The sequence below is a fragment of the Stenella coeruleoalba genome (genome assembly GCF_951394435.1).
Source record: "Stenella coeruleoalba genome assembly, chromosome: 16".
NCBI lineage: Eukaryota > Metazoa > Chordata > Mammalia > Artiodactyla > Delphinidae > Stenella > Stenella coeruleoalba.
The window spans coordinates 83993342-84011140 of record NC_137162.1 but is presented as its reverse complement, the minus strand read 5'-3'; the positions used below and the strand labels follow the sequence as shown (position 1 = coordinate 84011140).

At 43.1% G+C, this 17799-nt stretch overlaps 1 protein-coding gene across 1 annotated transcript in view; it reads right to left on the bottom strand.

The window, feature by feature from the left end:
- FMN2 (formin 2) overlaps positions 1–17568 on the bottom strand; it is a 315421-nt gene extending 297853 nt beyond the window's left edge. The window contains exon 1 of the mRNA XM_079899446.1: positions 16081–17568. Coding sequence (XP_079755572.1) covers positions 16081–17410 — 1330 coding nt within the window. The 5' untranslated portion in view covers positions 17411–17568. The remainder of the gene's footprint in view (positions 1–16080) is intronic.
- Positions 17569–17799: the final 231 nt, after the last annotated feature.

Here is a 17799-nt window from a genome sequence, read left to right as displayed (position 1 = left end):
TAAAGGACTGCCTTTACAATCCCATATGACTATTGCGATATTGTGATTTATAATAAGAAATATGCATTTGGTCTTTGTCCAATTTCTGGCACAGAGCTTCTAAAACCCTTGGCATTTCCTCAAAAATATGATGAGTGAAAAAAGTCAACATCATTGGTTGCCAGCAGTGGGGTAAAGTAGGGAAGCCTGACAGCCAAGGAGCTTGAGGGAACTTTTGGAGGTGATAGATATATTCTGTTTTCTGGTTGAGGTGGAAGGTTATGTATGGGTTTATACATTTGCCAAGTTTATTAAACTGTACACTGAAAATGGTGCATGTTGTTGTATATAAACTATACATCAATAAAATTTACTTTAGAACTATCTGAGCTTAGAATGATTTCTAGCCTATAATTAGACATCCAAATTTCCAGTAGTTATGTAGGTGAAATAAAGACATTTTTAGATATAAAAGGGCTCAAATATTTGCACGGTGTATTCACCTTCTCTAGTTAAGGTCCTAGAGGATATACTTCAGCAAACAGGGAGAAAACCAAAAAATAGAAACTTACAGGGGTCCAGGGGAAACAGAGGATGTGAAAGGAAGTCCAGGAATGATAGGTGATCAGCAAGATTAGAGAACAACCAATGTAGATTGGAGCAGGGGGCCTGAGTCCTCTGGAAAGGTGGCCTCCAGGGGAAAAAATAAATTGATCTCTTAGAGTTTATAGGGAATATTAAAGATATATTTAAGTCAAAAATTTTGAAGCATCTGAAAAATTCTCCTAGAAAAGCAGGAAAACAAAAAAAAATAATAATAATTGTTAACTCCAGGAAATAGAAAGCATGATATAAGAAAGGACGTTTGAACATAGTATACAATATGACTTTGCAGTGACTACTATTTGCATAGTCCTAAGAATCTAAATATTACTTTTTATTTTATAAAAATCTGTGATCTCTGTTATGGAATTGGGGGCACAGGAGGTAATAAGAGAGGTAGATGTGAGAAAACTAAAACCCCATCTATCGTGATGGGGAGTTGGAAATCGAAAATGGAGATATTTTAGAAATAATTAGGCAAATGCCAAAGAAAACTGCTACATAAGTTGTGAATTGTTGCCTCTGTTGAAAGGGGAGTAATCAAAGGATCAGAAGGGGTAAGACAGGAAACTGCTTTTATTCATGAAAATTAAAGCTAATAAAAAATAGAAAATGTCTTCTAGCTCTAAAAAAATAAAATAAAGAACAAAATAAATAAAACCCTTGGACTTTCCTAAATGATTGGAGCAAAAAAGATGTCTTGATATTCATAACAAGCCCCTTTCAAGTACACTGAGTTTATGTTAATGCAGTGACTTTTGGAAGCACCTAAGGATGGGGGCTGGTTGTCAGGGGAACCAACCCTGTCTTTAGTGTTGGAACCTTCAGTCCCACCTCTGACCTCCAGGGAGGAAAGAGGAGCAGAGCTGGAGACTGATTCAATCACCAATGTCCAATGATTTAATCAATCAAGCCTGTGTAAATAAGCCTCCATAAAAACCCAAGGGGACAGGGTTCAGAGAACTTCTGGGTCAGCAAACATGTGGAGATTCAGGGAGAGCGGCACCCAGGTGCTCCGTGCCCTTTCCCCATACCTTGCCCTGTGCATCTCTTCCATCTGACTCTTCCTGAGTTATATCCTTTTATAATAAACTGGTAATCTGGAGAGTGAAATGCTTCTCTGAGTTCTATAAGTTGCTGTAGAGAATTAAACCCAAGGAGGGGGCTGCTGGAACCTATAAGCTGCTCAGTCAGAAGCCCAGGTGACAACCTGGACCTGTGACTGGCATCTGAAGACTGGCAGCCTTGTAGGACTGAGCCCTTAGTCTGAGGGACCTGACACCATCTCCAGGTAAGTAGTGTTATCAGAATTGAGTTGAATTGTAGGATACCCAGCTGGTGTCCCAGAGAACTGCTTGGTGATGTGGGGAAAAAACCCACACATCAGAGTTAGTGTTAGAATTGTAGCTATAAACCACAGAAATGACTAAATAACCTTTAGGTTTAAAAAATATTCATAAGGGAGATCCCATAATACTTACAACTGAAAGACAATGAAAACATTTCTTTACCCCAACAATAACTAGAAACAATTCAAAAGTAAAATACCGTTCCCATTAACAATGAAACATATGAAGCACCCAGAAACTAACTCAGCAAAGAAAACACAAACTCTCCATTAAAAAAAGTCCAAAACTCTATTAAAAGGACATAAAAGATGATCTGAATAAATGAAGAGGTCTTCCAGTCTTGGATGACATTATTAAAATAATAGTTCTCAATATAATCTACAAATTTAATAAACTGAGCACCATCAGGACTTTTTAAAAACCTCAACCAAAAAAGAAAACCTCAACCACTTAATTTAAATTTATATAAAAAACTATAAGCCCATCAACGGCTAAGTCCTGATAATGTTCAAACTTTGAAAAAGGGGACACTTCTCCTCCAGGTAATGAGACATATTGCAAAGCACATTTATGACAGCTGTCTGGTACCCACCGAAGACAGAAAAACATCCATGCAAGGAAGAGAACAGACCCTCAGACAGGGTATGGGAATGATCTAAAGATGGCATTAAACATCCATGAGTAAAAATTGTTTAGTAGACGATGCTGAAAACTTTGCTTTGCCATGTGTGTCACACCACACGCTCAAGAGGACTCTGGACAGAGCAGATGTTTAAATGTAGATGGTGAATCAATAACACTATAGAAGGCTGGGGAGGAGAGAATGTTGGTGACCTGAGCCTAAGAAAGGATTTCTTAAATCAGAAGAAAATAGCACAAACCACAGATGAAAAATAGATCTGATTATGGCAAGATTAAGTACTTCTGTTCAACAAAGGACACAACAAATTTTAAAAAGGGATGAAATGCTAGGGGAAGATATTTATAACATCAAAAATTGATTCTAGGGCTTCCCTGGTGGCACAGTGGTTAAGAATCCGCCTACCAATGCAGGAGACATGGGTTCGATCCCTGGTCCGGGAAGATCTCACACGCCACGGAGCAACTAAGCCCGTGCACCACAACTACTGAGCCTGCACTCTCCAGCCCGTGTGCCACAACTACGGAAGCCCACACACCTACAGCCCATGCTCCACAACAAGAGACCCCACGACAATGAAAAGCCCGCGCATAGCAACGGACACCCAACGCAGCTAAAAATAAATAAATAAGATAAATAAATTTATTTTTTAAAAATTGATTCTATATGTCAAAATTTCAACAATTACATAGAACTGAATCCACTCCAAATAGTTTAAATAGCAAGAGACTCACGGCAGCGTATTCCTTGTCTTACAGAGTCCTGGAAGGGCTGAAGACAAAGTAGAGACCACTCACAGAGCCGTGACTGAGAACAAGGCCACCAAAGCAGTGGCCACTCTTCTCTGATCTAAGGCCTGGGTCCCAAGAGCACACTTGGCTCCCAGGTCAGGAGGTTTCCCAGCTGGGCCACCCCTGCTGCCAGCCCAGAACTGGGCTGTGCCCGCCGGGGCCACACCAGGGCCTGTGGGAAGTGGTGCCTGGACACCAGGCCTCTGCTTGGCTTGAAAGAGCAAACAGCAGAGGTCAATCCTGGACCTTGTCGAGGTCTTCCAGACGTGGCACGAATTCATCCAACATAAACCACATCTAAAACACAACCCACAAGGGACTCTGAGAAACATCACTTTTACAAGAGCCTATAATGTAAGGAAAGAAGACCAGAGGGGGTTTAGCAATGCTCCATCACATCCTCAACACTGGTAATAGAGCCGCATCTGGAATACACAGAGAACCTCTGTGACCAAACAAGAAAAATCAGGAAACCTTATAGAAAAGGTACAAAGATATGAACAGGCAATTGACAGAAGGGTAAACCCAAACAGCTAAAAACACACACAGTTTTTCTCAAAGGCATTAGCCATCAGATAAATACAAAGTAAAAAGTAAAACAATGACATACCACTTTCTCATTGGATTAGTAAAAATTCAAAAATTAGATAAATGCTGATTTGCTGTGCTAGCGAGTATAAACTGGGAGAAATATTTTAAAAACTAAACTGGCAGTACCCATACAAATTAAGTAAATTTTCATTTTTTTAACCTAGCAATCTCACTCCTGAATATACATTCCAGAGAAGTTCTCACACAGGACCCGTGTGGGAATACTAATCACAGTGCTGTCTGTGGTGGCATCTAGATGTCCACCCTGGCGGATGCGGAAATCAAAGGTAAGGACCATCCACGGCCACAATACACACCTCCAGGGTCGAGACTCACATACAACAGATATGAACAGTGTCCCTGGGGCTGGACGACCCAGAGGAACTCTCACTCTTTGTAACAGAATAAAGCAGTAAGAAACAACCCACCTGATAAACATTCACCAGGAAAAATCTGTACATTTTTTCCCCAAAAGCTCCCGAGTTAAAAAAAAAAAAAAAAAAAGCAAAAGAATGAAGTCTACAATTCGACTGTTTGTATAACAGAAAATTAAAAACACACAGAAATACTATACACTTTACAAAAATACATACAATTTTAAGGATATCTATCAAACACATAAAAGCTGTTCCCAAAAAAAATGCTGTTCCCTGCATCCATGAGGGGAGGTCAGAATAGGAAATGAAAATACAGAAAATAAATCCAAGGACAACGTGAAGAGTTCTGCATGGACTAACAATGCCCTCAGGGTACCAATAAACGCGCACTTCTGTCCTCAAGACCAGGGAGAGAGTGTCAGTAAGACCTAGAACTACTAGGGAGAGTACAAGCTACCTGAAAAAGGACTCGGAACATTCAGGACAGAGACTAAGCAAGGGGAGAAAAACTGCAGCACAGTAAATAATAATATACAAAAGTGTGTATATAAGAGGGTGTGGAGGAAAGGGAACCCTCCTCCACTGGTAGTGGGAATGTAAACTGTGCAGCCACTATGGAAAACCACTGTGGAGGTTCCTCAAAAAACTAAAAATACAACTACCATATGATCCAGCAATCCCACTCCTGGGCATACATCCCAAGAAAACCATGGTTTGAAAGGATACATGCACCCCAATGTTCATAGCAGCACTATTTACAGCAGCCAAGACATGGAAGCAACCTAAGTGTCCACTGACAGATGAATGGATAAAGAAGATGTGGTATATATACACAATGGAATGTTACTCAACCATTAAAAAGAATGAAATAATGCCATTTGCAGCAACAGGAATGGATCTAGAGATTATACTAAGTAAAGTACAGAGAAAGACAAATATCATATGATAACACGTATATGTGGAAACCAAAAAAAGTGATACAAATGAACTTATTTCCAAAACAGAAATAGACTCACAGACGTAGAAAAACAAACTTATGGTTACCAAAGGTGATAGCAGGGGGAGGGGTAAATTAGGAGTTTGAGATTAACACATGTATACTATGATATATAAAACAGATAAACAAAGACCTACAGTATAGCACAGGGAACTGTATTCAGTATCTTGTAATAAACTATAATGGAAAATAATCTGAAAAAGAAAATATATATATGACTGAATCACTTTGCTGTACACCTGAAACTAACACAACATTGTAAATCAACTATAGTTCGATTAAAAAATGGTTAAATAATTTTTTAAAAAATTTTAAGTATATATATATATATGTAATCATTTATACATAATATGTTGTATTTTTATATATATGTGTAGTGTATATGAACTTTAGTCTCAGGGCAAGAGGGAACCACTGAAATGTTTCTACTCTGGGACCGGCCAGTTCAGCTCTGTATTTTAAATAGTGGACTCTCTTGCCTTGTAGTGAATTACTGGAAAAGAGCCAGACTGAGGACAGGGAGAACGTTTAGAATCTCAATGTTGGATAATCTTTTCTAGGAAATGTAGAGGCAATGGGAATAGAAATTAGAAGACTTATCAAAGAGAAATTTAAGAATAGAGAAAATGGAAGGACTAATTGAGGTCAAGTTCAAGTATGAGAAGGGTGAGAAAACCAAGGGGTGTGGCAAGGCTGGACAGCCAAACCTCGGTTGGGAATCCCAGGAGGCAGGTATTTAGAGGGAGGGAAAAGAGTAGGTACAGTGACCCATTAGACACAGTGACACTCCTAGACCTGTGACAGCTCAATGACGAGCCTGATGCAGAAAGGAGGGGCCAGAGGTGCAGACAGCCGTCCACTGGATCTAGGCGGTGATGAAGCCAGGAGGCCACATGCTCAGCTTTTATTATCCTGAAGCAGATGGTAGTGAAAATGATCTGCGAATTTAGAGTCAAGTGAGGCTCCTTAGAGAAATCATCCAAGTCAGAGATAAAAGGCTTCCAGAATCACCCCTTCACTTACATCACATTTTCAGCCCAGAGACAAATGGCTCTCCACCTAAATCACTGCAGTTCTTATTCAGCCTTATTAGCCCACCAACAATATACTGGATCCAACGGAGTCAACACATTTTTAATTTTTCCAAGAACAAAATAAAGACACATCAAGCCCTATATCCTGAAGTAAACTGCCAGGATACTATCCAAACATTTTACACCCTCAAAGCCGTTTAGCCAAAATAGCACAGCAAGGACAGTGAGAAATAAGTGCTGAACATCCTGGGTAGCTGCAAAATGTAATACCTCCCAAGGAGAAACCACATCCCTCACCTCTCCAAGCAGCAAGTGCTGGTCTATAGCTTTGAAACGTGCTGGGTGGGGGAAATTATCTACAAGTATATGTTTGCAAAAACCATCTCTATTGTTACCCCATTGTTTTTATGACTCTTCTCAAAGATAAGACTTTTATGTTAATAATGAAGAGACTCATGGCTTCCAAAACTTTCCACAGAGTATTCAAATGCATTTGTTTGGAATCCTGAAATAGTTCCTTTCTAGCCTATCTGCTTCTTAATGAGCTTGAACAAGCTGCACTACTTTAAGGCCAATAAAACTTTTTAAAAAGGTAAAATACCTAAAAGCTCTCAAAACGTTTTATCTCTCTAGTCTCTTCAGAAAATTTCATGTCAACGCAAACTTCTAAGTGAAATACCATGCACTCATAAAAGTTATTTAAGTAAGTGTATAAAATAGTATGGAAAATTGAGGACAAAACCAATATATTAAAGTATACTGAAATAATTTATACGAATTAGTACTACTTTTACTGAGAAGTTTAAACTAAAAGGAAAAATGCAAAGCCTATAGCCCATTCAAGAATCGGAGACTCTTATTGTCCTTAGATAATGAATCTAAGGATTTCCTCAATGGATCTGGTGTCACTATTAGAATTTGGAGTGTATTTAGACTCCATACACTCTAAATCCTTGGGTCATAACATCGAACACCACAGCCTTCCCATCTGTAGATTCCATAAAACAGGTCCACCACCCACCATACCCGCAGTCACTACCCTGGTGTACAAAAACACAAGGTCCCAAGTGCACATCAGATAACAGCTTTCCAACCAACCCAAATCCCCTTTAGCATCAATTAACAACTGATCAAAACCACCAACGTCTTACCACCAGCTAGTACCGATGCCCAGAGCATCTTTACTCCACAGTAAAAGTGGTTCCTCGGGCTTCCCTGGTGGTGCAGTGGTTGAGAGTCCGCCTGCCGATGCAAGGGACGTGGGTTCGTGTCCCGGTCCGGGAAGATCCCACATGCCGCGGAGCGGCTGGGCCCGTGAGCCATGGCTGCTGAGCCTGCGCGTCCGGAGCCTATGCTCCACAACAGGAGAGGCCACAACAGTGAGAAAAAAGTGGATCCCCCTACATAGGGATTTTCTTCCACTCTAACAGTAAAGTTCTAAATATGCAAAGTATCATTATCTGGAGAAAAGGATAACTCCTGGAACCATCACTCCTATAGAACTGCTGGGATGGATAAGACTTGGAGGAAGCAGCTTCCCACCAGGATTACACTCACTTTTACAACCTGGGAAACCAGGGCACTAAGAGGAGGTAAGAAATTATCGCCACGTTTTACAGGAAACCAGTAGTATACTTAAAAAGGGAGGTCGATGGAAAGACTTCTCAGCCTGCACGCCTGCCGCAGTGCTGCTCTGTGTATAAAGCCACAATTTAAATGACACAGAATTCTTCTCCACACATGTGCACTAGATCATGGGTTGGCCAAAAAGTGCCTTCGGTGTTTAAGTAAAAATAAAAGACACATTTTTCATTTTCACCAAGAACTTTATTGAACAATGTATTCACCTTTTTGTTTCACTACCTTCTGCCATTTTTCTGGCAACTTCATAATTCCACCTTTCCAAAACTTTTTATGTTTTTGAGCAAAGAACCGTTCCAGGTGCCTTTTACAGTCTTCCAGGGAATTGAAATTTTTTCCATTAACAGAATTTTGTAAAGAATTCTTCTTAAAGAAATAAATGGAAATCTGAAGGTGCAGTGTCTGGTGAATACAGCGGATGATTCAGAACTTCCCAGCCAAACTGTAACAGTTTTTGCCTGGTCATCAAAGAAACATGTGGTCTTGCGTTATGCTGATGTAAGATTACCCGTTTTCTGTTCAAATTCCGGAAGCTTTTCGTCGAACGCTGCTTTTAGTTGGTCTAATTGAGAGCAGTACTTGTTGGAATTAATCGTTCGGCGTTGAGAATTAGCTCATAATAAAGGACTCCCTTCCAATCCCACCATATGCACAACATCACCTTCTTTGGATGAAGACCGGCCTCTGGTGTGGCGGTGGTTCATTTCGCTTGCCCCATGATCTCTTCCATTCCACATTGTTGTACAGCATCCACTTTTCATTGCCCATCACAATTTGTTTTAAAAACAGAACGCTTTCATTACGTTTAAGTAGAGAATCACATGGGGAAATATGGTCAAGAAGGATTTTTTTCCCACTTAACTTCTGTGGACCCAAACATCAAAGCGATTAACATAACCAAGCTGGTACAAATGATTTTTAACGCTCGATTTGGGTATTTTGAGGATGTCAGCTATCTCCCGCATGGTATAACGTTGACTGTTCTCAATTAATGTCTCGATTTGATCGCTATCAACTTCAACTGGTCTACCCAACTGTGGAGCATCATCCAGTGAGAAATCTCCAGCACGAAACTTTGCAAACCACTTTCGACATGTTCCATCAGTCACAGCACCTTCTCCATACACTGCACAAATCTTTTTTTTGTGTTTCCATTGCATTTTTACCTTTCTTGAAATAATACAGCATAATATGCCAAAAATGTTGGTTTTTCTTTCATTTTCAATATTAAGATGGCTACACAAAAATTCACCAATTTTGATAACGTTTTTTAAATGCACGCTGATATGACAGCTGTCACATACAATCTAACAAAATTGTTTCGAATGAAGTTAGAGACAACTAAGTGCTACCAGAGCCATCTTATGGAAAAAACCGAATGAACATTTCGGCCAACCCAATACCACCAAGATCCTTCTGCCTGAAGTATAAAAGGAGACCCAGGGAATTCCCTGGTGGTCCAATGGTCACAACACGGGGCTTTCACTGCTGTGGGCCCGCGTTCTATCCCTGGTCAGGAAACTAACATCCTGCAAGCTGAGCAGCAAGGCCAAAAAAAATACTACTACTAATAAAAACTTTTTAAATAAAAAGAAACAAGGAGTAGGGTTTAAGCACTTTTAAGCATAATTTTAAAACACAGCAAAGGCTTAATTTTCTCAAGAAATTATTCTATTCTCCCTGAAAATAAAAAGGACTATTTTTGGCCCGTTGCAGCTCTGGCATAACAGATAATAAAGGCTCCAGTGGGTCCAAGGTACGGTGCACAGAGGAATGGCAGTAATTTTCCCACCCAATGAACGCCTCCAGGTACATCCTTGAAGGGGACGAAGATACAAAGGTTCCCCTCTCTCTCTTCCACAGTGGAGCAGGTATCAAAAGACAACACTTCTCTGGCATGGTCAGCATCCTCTTCTAAGCATCCAATAACTTATCTTTTGTTCTTATCATTCTGATGTTACAATACCTCGATTTACTAACTACCATTTCAAATTGACTAGAAGTTTTATTTTCCATGTATTTATATATTTAATATTTAAAAAGCCTCAGAAAGTTTTCAATCACTAAAATCACAACCAAAACTATCAAGTCACAAGGCAGTACATATTTGTTTCTTCCTAATGGTCCCTTCATTCTAAATTTCATTAACATCAAGTTGTTACTTATAATGCAAAAGCAGGAATGAAGAGAATAATGAAATTTTCCTCTTCTTTCATTACCAACAAAATTTATATTTGGAAGCTTAGAGTTACTGCATTATCATTGCTATGTTAAAATCAATCCACAAAAATCAGAATAGATGTTCTCTCAACACAAATTCTACCAAAGTATCATTCTACCTTCACCACTGAGTCAATCATAACTCAATGAAAATAATTAATTTCTACCACCCAAAAATGTTAGTAACTTTCCAACTTAAATTCTACTAGTTTTAGATAATCAACTCCCCTGTTTGAAGAAAATGGTGAACGAGCTTCATAAAGGCCTCAGTGTGCTCAATGTACACCTGACTGACTGGCACACAGCAGGCGCGGAGTAGGTACTCGCAGAGGATAGACAGGAGCGGGTGATGAATGGACAGAATCAGGTGAGCAGGCAAGGAGAAAGGAAAAGCAGAAGGAAGTGAGAAGGAAGACCTAAAGAATCCCCAAATCCAAGAAGTATACATGATATGATATAGACAGTAAGCACAGAGATGCAGAGACGACCACCAGTCAGGCCCAGCTGGGAAAGATACCAAAGAGGAAATGGGAATTCAATCAGCCTTTTCAGATGCTAAGTCAAGAGAGACAAATTGTGTTACAGGAGAGTGAAAACTGTTAGACAAAGGCACAAAGTCAGCGGAATGAAATGACTGTTCATAGAACAGTAAGCAGATTAACTTGACTAAAGTAGAGAGTTTCTGAAGGAAACCATGGGAGGTGAAGCTGCAAAGCCTCTACCCCACCCCCCTTTAAACACCACCACCTCCCCCTAATCACACAGTCATCCTCCACCATATGCTTTCCTTATCCAAACCCCCAAGCAAACTACAATTTCTGATAAAGTGACAAAAAGGCTTACAATCATTGAAAATGCAAGAAAAGAAAAAAACTGATATATAAACAATTTGCCCAAAAAAATCCTATTGACTAGAAATATTAATTTTCAACAAGTATCGGATTACATCCTTCCCAGTGTTTATACACAATTTCAGAGTTGTTTTGTTTTGATGTGACAAATTTGGTTTGGACCACTTTGAACAATGTAGTCCATTAAGGCAATAAACCAGGACAGACAAGTAACTAGCACCAACTGTGTGCCTTCTATGTACCAGGCAGAGTTGTAGGGGCTTTACATACACTATTTAATCGTAATATTATTAACTTGAAATGATTCCTCCACCTTCATACATATGAGAAAAAATTACTTAAGAGTCACCTAACTGAACAGCCAGCTAGGATACAGATACATCTGGAATACCAGTAGTTAGAGGAACCACAGTTGCATCACCCAAGGTGTGTGCTCAGCACCTTTTTAATGGAATCAGAAGGAAACACTGCTCTAAATGCACCTGCTCAAGTTCATGTACACATGGCTTGTATCCAAATGCCTAAATGCATGAAAAGCCAGGCCAGTGGGGTAAATGACTTCAATCCAAACCACAGCCTTACAGGAACCATGAGAAAGGATGTTTTAGACCAAATTAAAATGATTTGAGAACAGTGCTACCTGTCCCAGCTTATGCTGCCAAATCTGATTCAAATACATGAAGCCCAGTAACGCAAGATATAGGGGAAAAGACGGCATTCTTGTAATCCCCTTTCCTGTCATAGTAACACTGATGCATTACACACAACAGGGGTGATTTCTGACCCTCACTCATTTATTGGTCAATAACTGGACGTCTACACTCTGTCAGATGCTACTGCTGGATATAAGACTGCTCCAGGCTCTAAAAAGTTCACAATCTAATAACTTCACAAGCAGCGTGAGAAAGTCTGCACTCCTAGAGAGGGTCTTCTTTCCACTTTGATATAAAAATCAAGATAACCTTTAGAAAAGCCAAAATGAGAGTCATGCAATCTAAATTTTAAAGCCCACGCCCTTTATTGACTAGCTAGTGCTCCAAAAGCTCACTGACACACTTCATTTTATTTTATTCACATTAACAACAGATTTGGTTTTCTAAGTACAGATCCTAGATGGGCCATTGGCTACTTAATGCCCTGAGGCAAGTTACTTTACCTGCCTGACCATGGTTCGCTCACTGGGAAAACGAAGATAAACAGCTAGACCTCAAGACTATCATAAGGATTTGAGATAATTATGTAATGCACCAACACAGAGCCTGGCATTTAGCAGAGTGCAATAAATATAGCTAACATCATAATCACAGGATTCATAAACCAATAACAAATTGATCACAAAAATCAAATTAGAAGTAATGGGGGGGTGGAGAAGAGACCTAAGACAGCTCTAAGAATCAATAGCTGACGGGAAGGAAAAAGTCAAGAAAACCACACAGATACAAAACCTCAGCAACAGCCAACTGGAGTCACCAGCCTATTACACTTCAACAGCAGTTGAGGGCAACAGCAGTGTTTTCACGGGATGCAACCATGATGGGTCTAAAGATGACATTAAGCCAGTTAAAGCAGATGAACCATTCAGGCCACGTGTTTAAGAAAAAGAAGGATAAGCACATAATTGACTTTGGAAAGACTTCTATCAAAAGTGATTCAGCATCACAAATTTAACATTTCACATGTCTACACTTTAATTAACTGCAAAATTCTATTCACAAGCTTGTGCTGTAAGGAAAGCATGTGCAAAGAAATCTCTTAAATTTCATAGCAATTTTTGCACTAAACACTGAAAAAGATGTTTTTTCAAGCAAATGAACTGTGAAATTTCAGTGTAGTGGCCTAAAACATCATCAGCTCCTTAACAGCTAAAACAAGATAAAGTCTTGGTTCCCAATAAATGTTATTATATCTGCCAAAGAAACAAACATGTGCCATGGAGATCTCTTTTCACTCGAATTTTCTCCCTACATTTGGAAGGCAGTAAAAAGCAAAAAACATCTGTTCCTTCCTGCAGAGCTGACAACCTTCATTCTATGGTTTAAAAATAAAAGCTGTCCATGGAAGTTTAGAGATATAACTATCACCTGCTTCAAAGGCAGCTGGCAATTAATTGATCCAAAGACATGCAAATTAAGGCCAGAAAACAAATTCCCTGAGGACAATGCTAGGGTTCCCCAGGGCTCTAGTAATTTCCAAGACACCCATAAAATAGGAGAGGATGGTAAAGAACCAAATGTAAAGCCAAATGACAAGGAAACAGACAACAGCTGAGGAACAGAGGCCTGTGTCACCCTGGATTCACTCGACCACCGCAGGAAAGCTTCCATGAGAGATGTCTGGAGAAAACCTGCTTCACTCTGACCATCAATCACCCTGCATCCAGCCCAAGAAGGCCACACGTTCAACAATGAAAGGAATTCACCTTATTAATAACAGAAACTTGGAAATCTCCTAAGTGAAGGCCTTAAATTCTATAATATATTTTAACGTTTTTACTCCATATGACGTCTTACAGTGTTGAACACCCAAAAATGAGGAATAAGCAAGAACAGTCAGACTCAAATCAGTAGACTCAGCTCCTATTTTTGGCTCAGCCTCTGAATGAATCACAGTGTGACCTTGGAAAACTTTCACCTCTTTGTTTACCTCCATTTGCCCACCAGTTACAAGATTCGGTTAAACCTACCTTTTTTTTTTTTAAGAAAGTGAGTGAGACAAATATATAGAAACTGCAACACAAATATCCACTGGTCACTGGCCAACTATAGCCAAGCATCACATATAAAGTAGGGAATGCCTCATATGTATCACTTATGTGTGGCATCTAAAATATGACACAAATGAACTTATCTACAAAACAGAAAGACTCACAGACATAGAGAACATGGTTCTCTGGTTGCCATGGGGGAGGGTGTTGGGGGAGGGATGGAGTGGAAGGTTGGGGTTAGCAGATGTAAGCTATCACAAATAAAATGGATAAATAACAAGGTCCTACTGTATAGCACAGGGAGCTCTATTCAATATCCTGTAATAAACCATAATGGAAAATAATATTAAACATAAAGAATGTATATATGTACATAACTGAGTCACCTTGCTGTACAGCAGAAATTAACATAACATTGAAAATCGACTGAACTTCAATAAAAATATATATAAAAATAAATAAATAAAGTGGGTGATGCCCATATTAAAGCAACTAACTCTGCACAGTAAAAAATCCTGCTTGGAGATGTCAACAAAAAAACCCAGGTACCTCTTGAACAGGAATCCTGTAAGAGTCCCAATTTCAAGTTTGGAAATACTTAGCAAATTTAAATGAAATGCTAGCTCCAAAAATACCCTTTTTTTTTTTTTCCTTAATGGAAACAAAACTTCAACCTATTTAGGGTCCTACGATCTTCAGGACTCTGACCAATTCTCCTATGAATTCCTGTCTCCTCATCCCTTGCCAGGAGGTAAGTCACTGCACACTTGATGCACCCAGAGTACTACATCTCTATGTGCACTTGTCAGTGAGGCTTGTAAAGGCAGAGACATGATTTAATGATCTTTATATCACCTAGCATCTAACACACTGCCTGGCATAACATGGCTGCCCCGTACACATAGATATATATATTTGTTAAATGAAGGAAATGAATATATTTGAAATTCTAAAGCAGAACAACCATTAATAGTAATGAATGATCATCTTAATTTTGGTGATATTTTCATTTCTAGAAAAATAATATATAAAATGAGTGTCACCTAGATAAGGAGGACATACTGAATTTCTTAACAACATTAAATTCACAAAAGTTAACTAAAGAACTTTCCGATCCTCTTCCTTCAAAATCAGTCTTTTGGACGTTTTTATGTTTCTTTTTTGTTTTGTTTTGTTTTATTTACAATTTATCTAACGGATATTAGACTATAAATATTCCTTTAACTTAACCTACGTGATATCGGGAAGGGAGAAGTAAAAGAGGGACAGCAAGCATGTAAAATGAATCAAAGAGGCTACTCTGAAGTGTAAGAATCTATAAACGTAAAATAAAAGATAGCCCATGGATGAAATTTAAAATGTGGCCAATACAAGTAAGTACGAAACATGAACAGCATTTAGCTAACTAACAAGCATCCATGCTCTGGAGAAACATCATCTACTGTTTCATAGATACCCTATTTATTAAAGCCACAGAACCTAAGATTTTAAGCTTTTCAAATTACATTTGAAATTTTTAATCATTCAAATACTTATCACTACCTACCGGGACTTGCATGAATTCTCATTTTCCCCTGCTCCTTAAATTCTTACACTCAATTATTTCATTTAAAAATTAAGAGAAGTTAGTAAACATGAAACAAGCTGACACTCTACCAGCGGGCACTTAAGGAAAGGCGTGGGACCTACGCAAGGATAAACTCATCGCACTGCTCCACATTTTCCGCCGTGAGCCGACCGTTCAGCCGGCTTTGCCAAGTCCGTACGGACGCTGGAAAGGTACCAGTAGTAGCGTCCCGGGTGCTTTTGGCCTGCTCACCATCACTGTCTCCAGGCTGGGCCATGAAGCGAAATGTAAATGATGCCTAATATTCTAGATCACTATGCATTAATTTCCTGAAAGTATGCATCAGATTTGGTTGCGTCAGCAACCAGAAGTGACCACCTAAGTTCACTACGGCGTCCACGCCGATCGCTGAGAAACTACGTGTCACATGCGTGCACATGGGCGTGTACCTCAGAGCAGTCCTAGAATAGATGATGTGTCAGAGGACCGTGAACAATCTCGTTATTTTTAATGCTGTGGGAGGAGGAAGGAAAGAGAATGATGGCTTTGCAAACGGTGCCAAAAAAGGAGCCGATCTGCCTGGCGTGACCCGGGATATTTTGGAGAAGTGGACAGAGCGGCCCTTGCTCCCGATGCCTTAGGACAGAAGCGCCTAAGCTGCTCCCTTTAAGACCCTGTGTACAAACGGAAACGTCTCCGAGGGGCAGGCGCCCTGGGCCCCGAGCCCGGCGCTCACCTGCGAACACGTCCTGAAGACCGCCCGCCCCGCGCTGCGCCAGGTGCGCCGAGACCCCCGCCCCGGGCGCTCTGCCCAGCTCCGCGGTCCAATCGGCCGAGCGGCTGCGGCCCGCGCGGGGTTTCCTGGCCGGGGCGGCGGCAGCGGCGGCGGGGGCCGCGGCGGCTCCGGACCCCCGGTCCAGGGAGGACTCCGGCCGTCTCTGGACCCGGGGGCTCTGGCTGGGGGACGGGGCCGGGGAGGGCCCGGGAGAGCTGAGCTGCCGGGTGGTGGTCCTGACGTAGCAGGGCGCCAGGAGCGGGCGGGCCCGGGAGCAGCGCGGGCTGCGCGCCGGGCTGCAGGGCGGGGAGGCGGCCGCGGGGACGCTGGGCCTCGGCGCGCCCTCCTCGCGCGTCGCCCCCGGCCTGCGCGGAGCCTCTCCCGCCGCCGGGCCCCACTCCGCCCCCGGAGAGCCTCTAGGCGCGTCCTCGAAAGCGTCCTCCTCGCCTTCCTCGTCCGTGTCCGCGGCCCCTCGCTCCCCGGGAGCCGACCCGGGAGATGGCAAGGCGGCGGCCGAGGGCTGTTCTGCAGCCGGGGGCCGGTCGGGGCGTGCGGACGGCGCCGCCTCGGCGCCTGGGCCCGGCGGGGGTCGGTCCAGGCCCGGCAGGGCCCCGGGCGGGGGGGCAGCGGAGGGGGGCGACGCCGGGGGCGACTCGGGGCTCAGGGACTGCTGCTGCTGCTGCATCTGCTGGAGACGGATCGCCTGCTGGATGTCCGAGAGCAAGTCCTCCTGCTCCGCGGCCGAGTGAAAGCTGTAGAGGTCTGTGTCTGAGCCCGAGCTAGTCCTTTGTCCATCCTGCACCCCCGCCGCAGTCTCCGAATCCTCGGCCACTGCCGGGCTCCCGACCCCGGCGGAGCCAGGGCCCCGGGGCCGCGTCACCTCGGAAGGGTCGGCACACTCCGTATCGGACAGGCCCGTCTCGTCGGCCGAGAGGCTGAGGTCCGGGATTTTGGTGACCAGGGAGTGGGCGCTGTCCAGCTCGCCGGCCTGCAGGGCCTGGGAGTCCAGCACATCCTCACGGGAGCCGCCAGCACCTCTGCCCTTGGACAGGGTCTTCCGAATGCGCAGGTTGGAAAAGACCGAGGCCCTGGGGTCCGACCGGCTCTTCTTCCTGCCCGGCTCCCCACCGCCGCCCCCCTTGCCGTGCCGGCCCGGCGCCTTCTTGCCCCCGCCCGCCTTCTTTGTGCCCTCGGCCTCGCGGAGCCCGGCGGCGTCCTCGCTGCCGCCGCCGCCGCCTCCGTGCGGGGCATCGCCCGCACTCCTCTTCGGCTTCGCGTCCTGGTTCCCCATGCTGCTGCCGCCGCCGCCGCCGTCGCCGCGGGCATTCAGGCCATGCCAGCTCCTCGGCCCGGCCGCGCTGGGATCCCGAGGATTCAGGCGGCGAGCGAGCTGCTGAGAAGAGGGAGGCCGGCCACGCACCTGCCGCGCTTCGCAGAACGCGCCGCGGCTGCGCCCGCCCGCGCGGGGCCGAACGCGCTCACGCAGCGCCGCCAATGGCCGCGCGGAACGCACAAGGCCCCGCCCCTGTTCGCTTTCAGCACCGCCCCCGGCCCTTCGGCCCCGCCCCCCACCGCTGAAGCGCCAGGAGCGCCTCTGGGTCTGAGGACCTCAGTATACGCCACCGGAATCCAATGCCTGGTCCCTGCTGAAGGGCTTGGCAGCTGGAAGATCCACGCTGA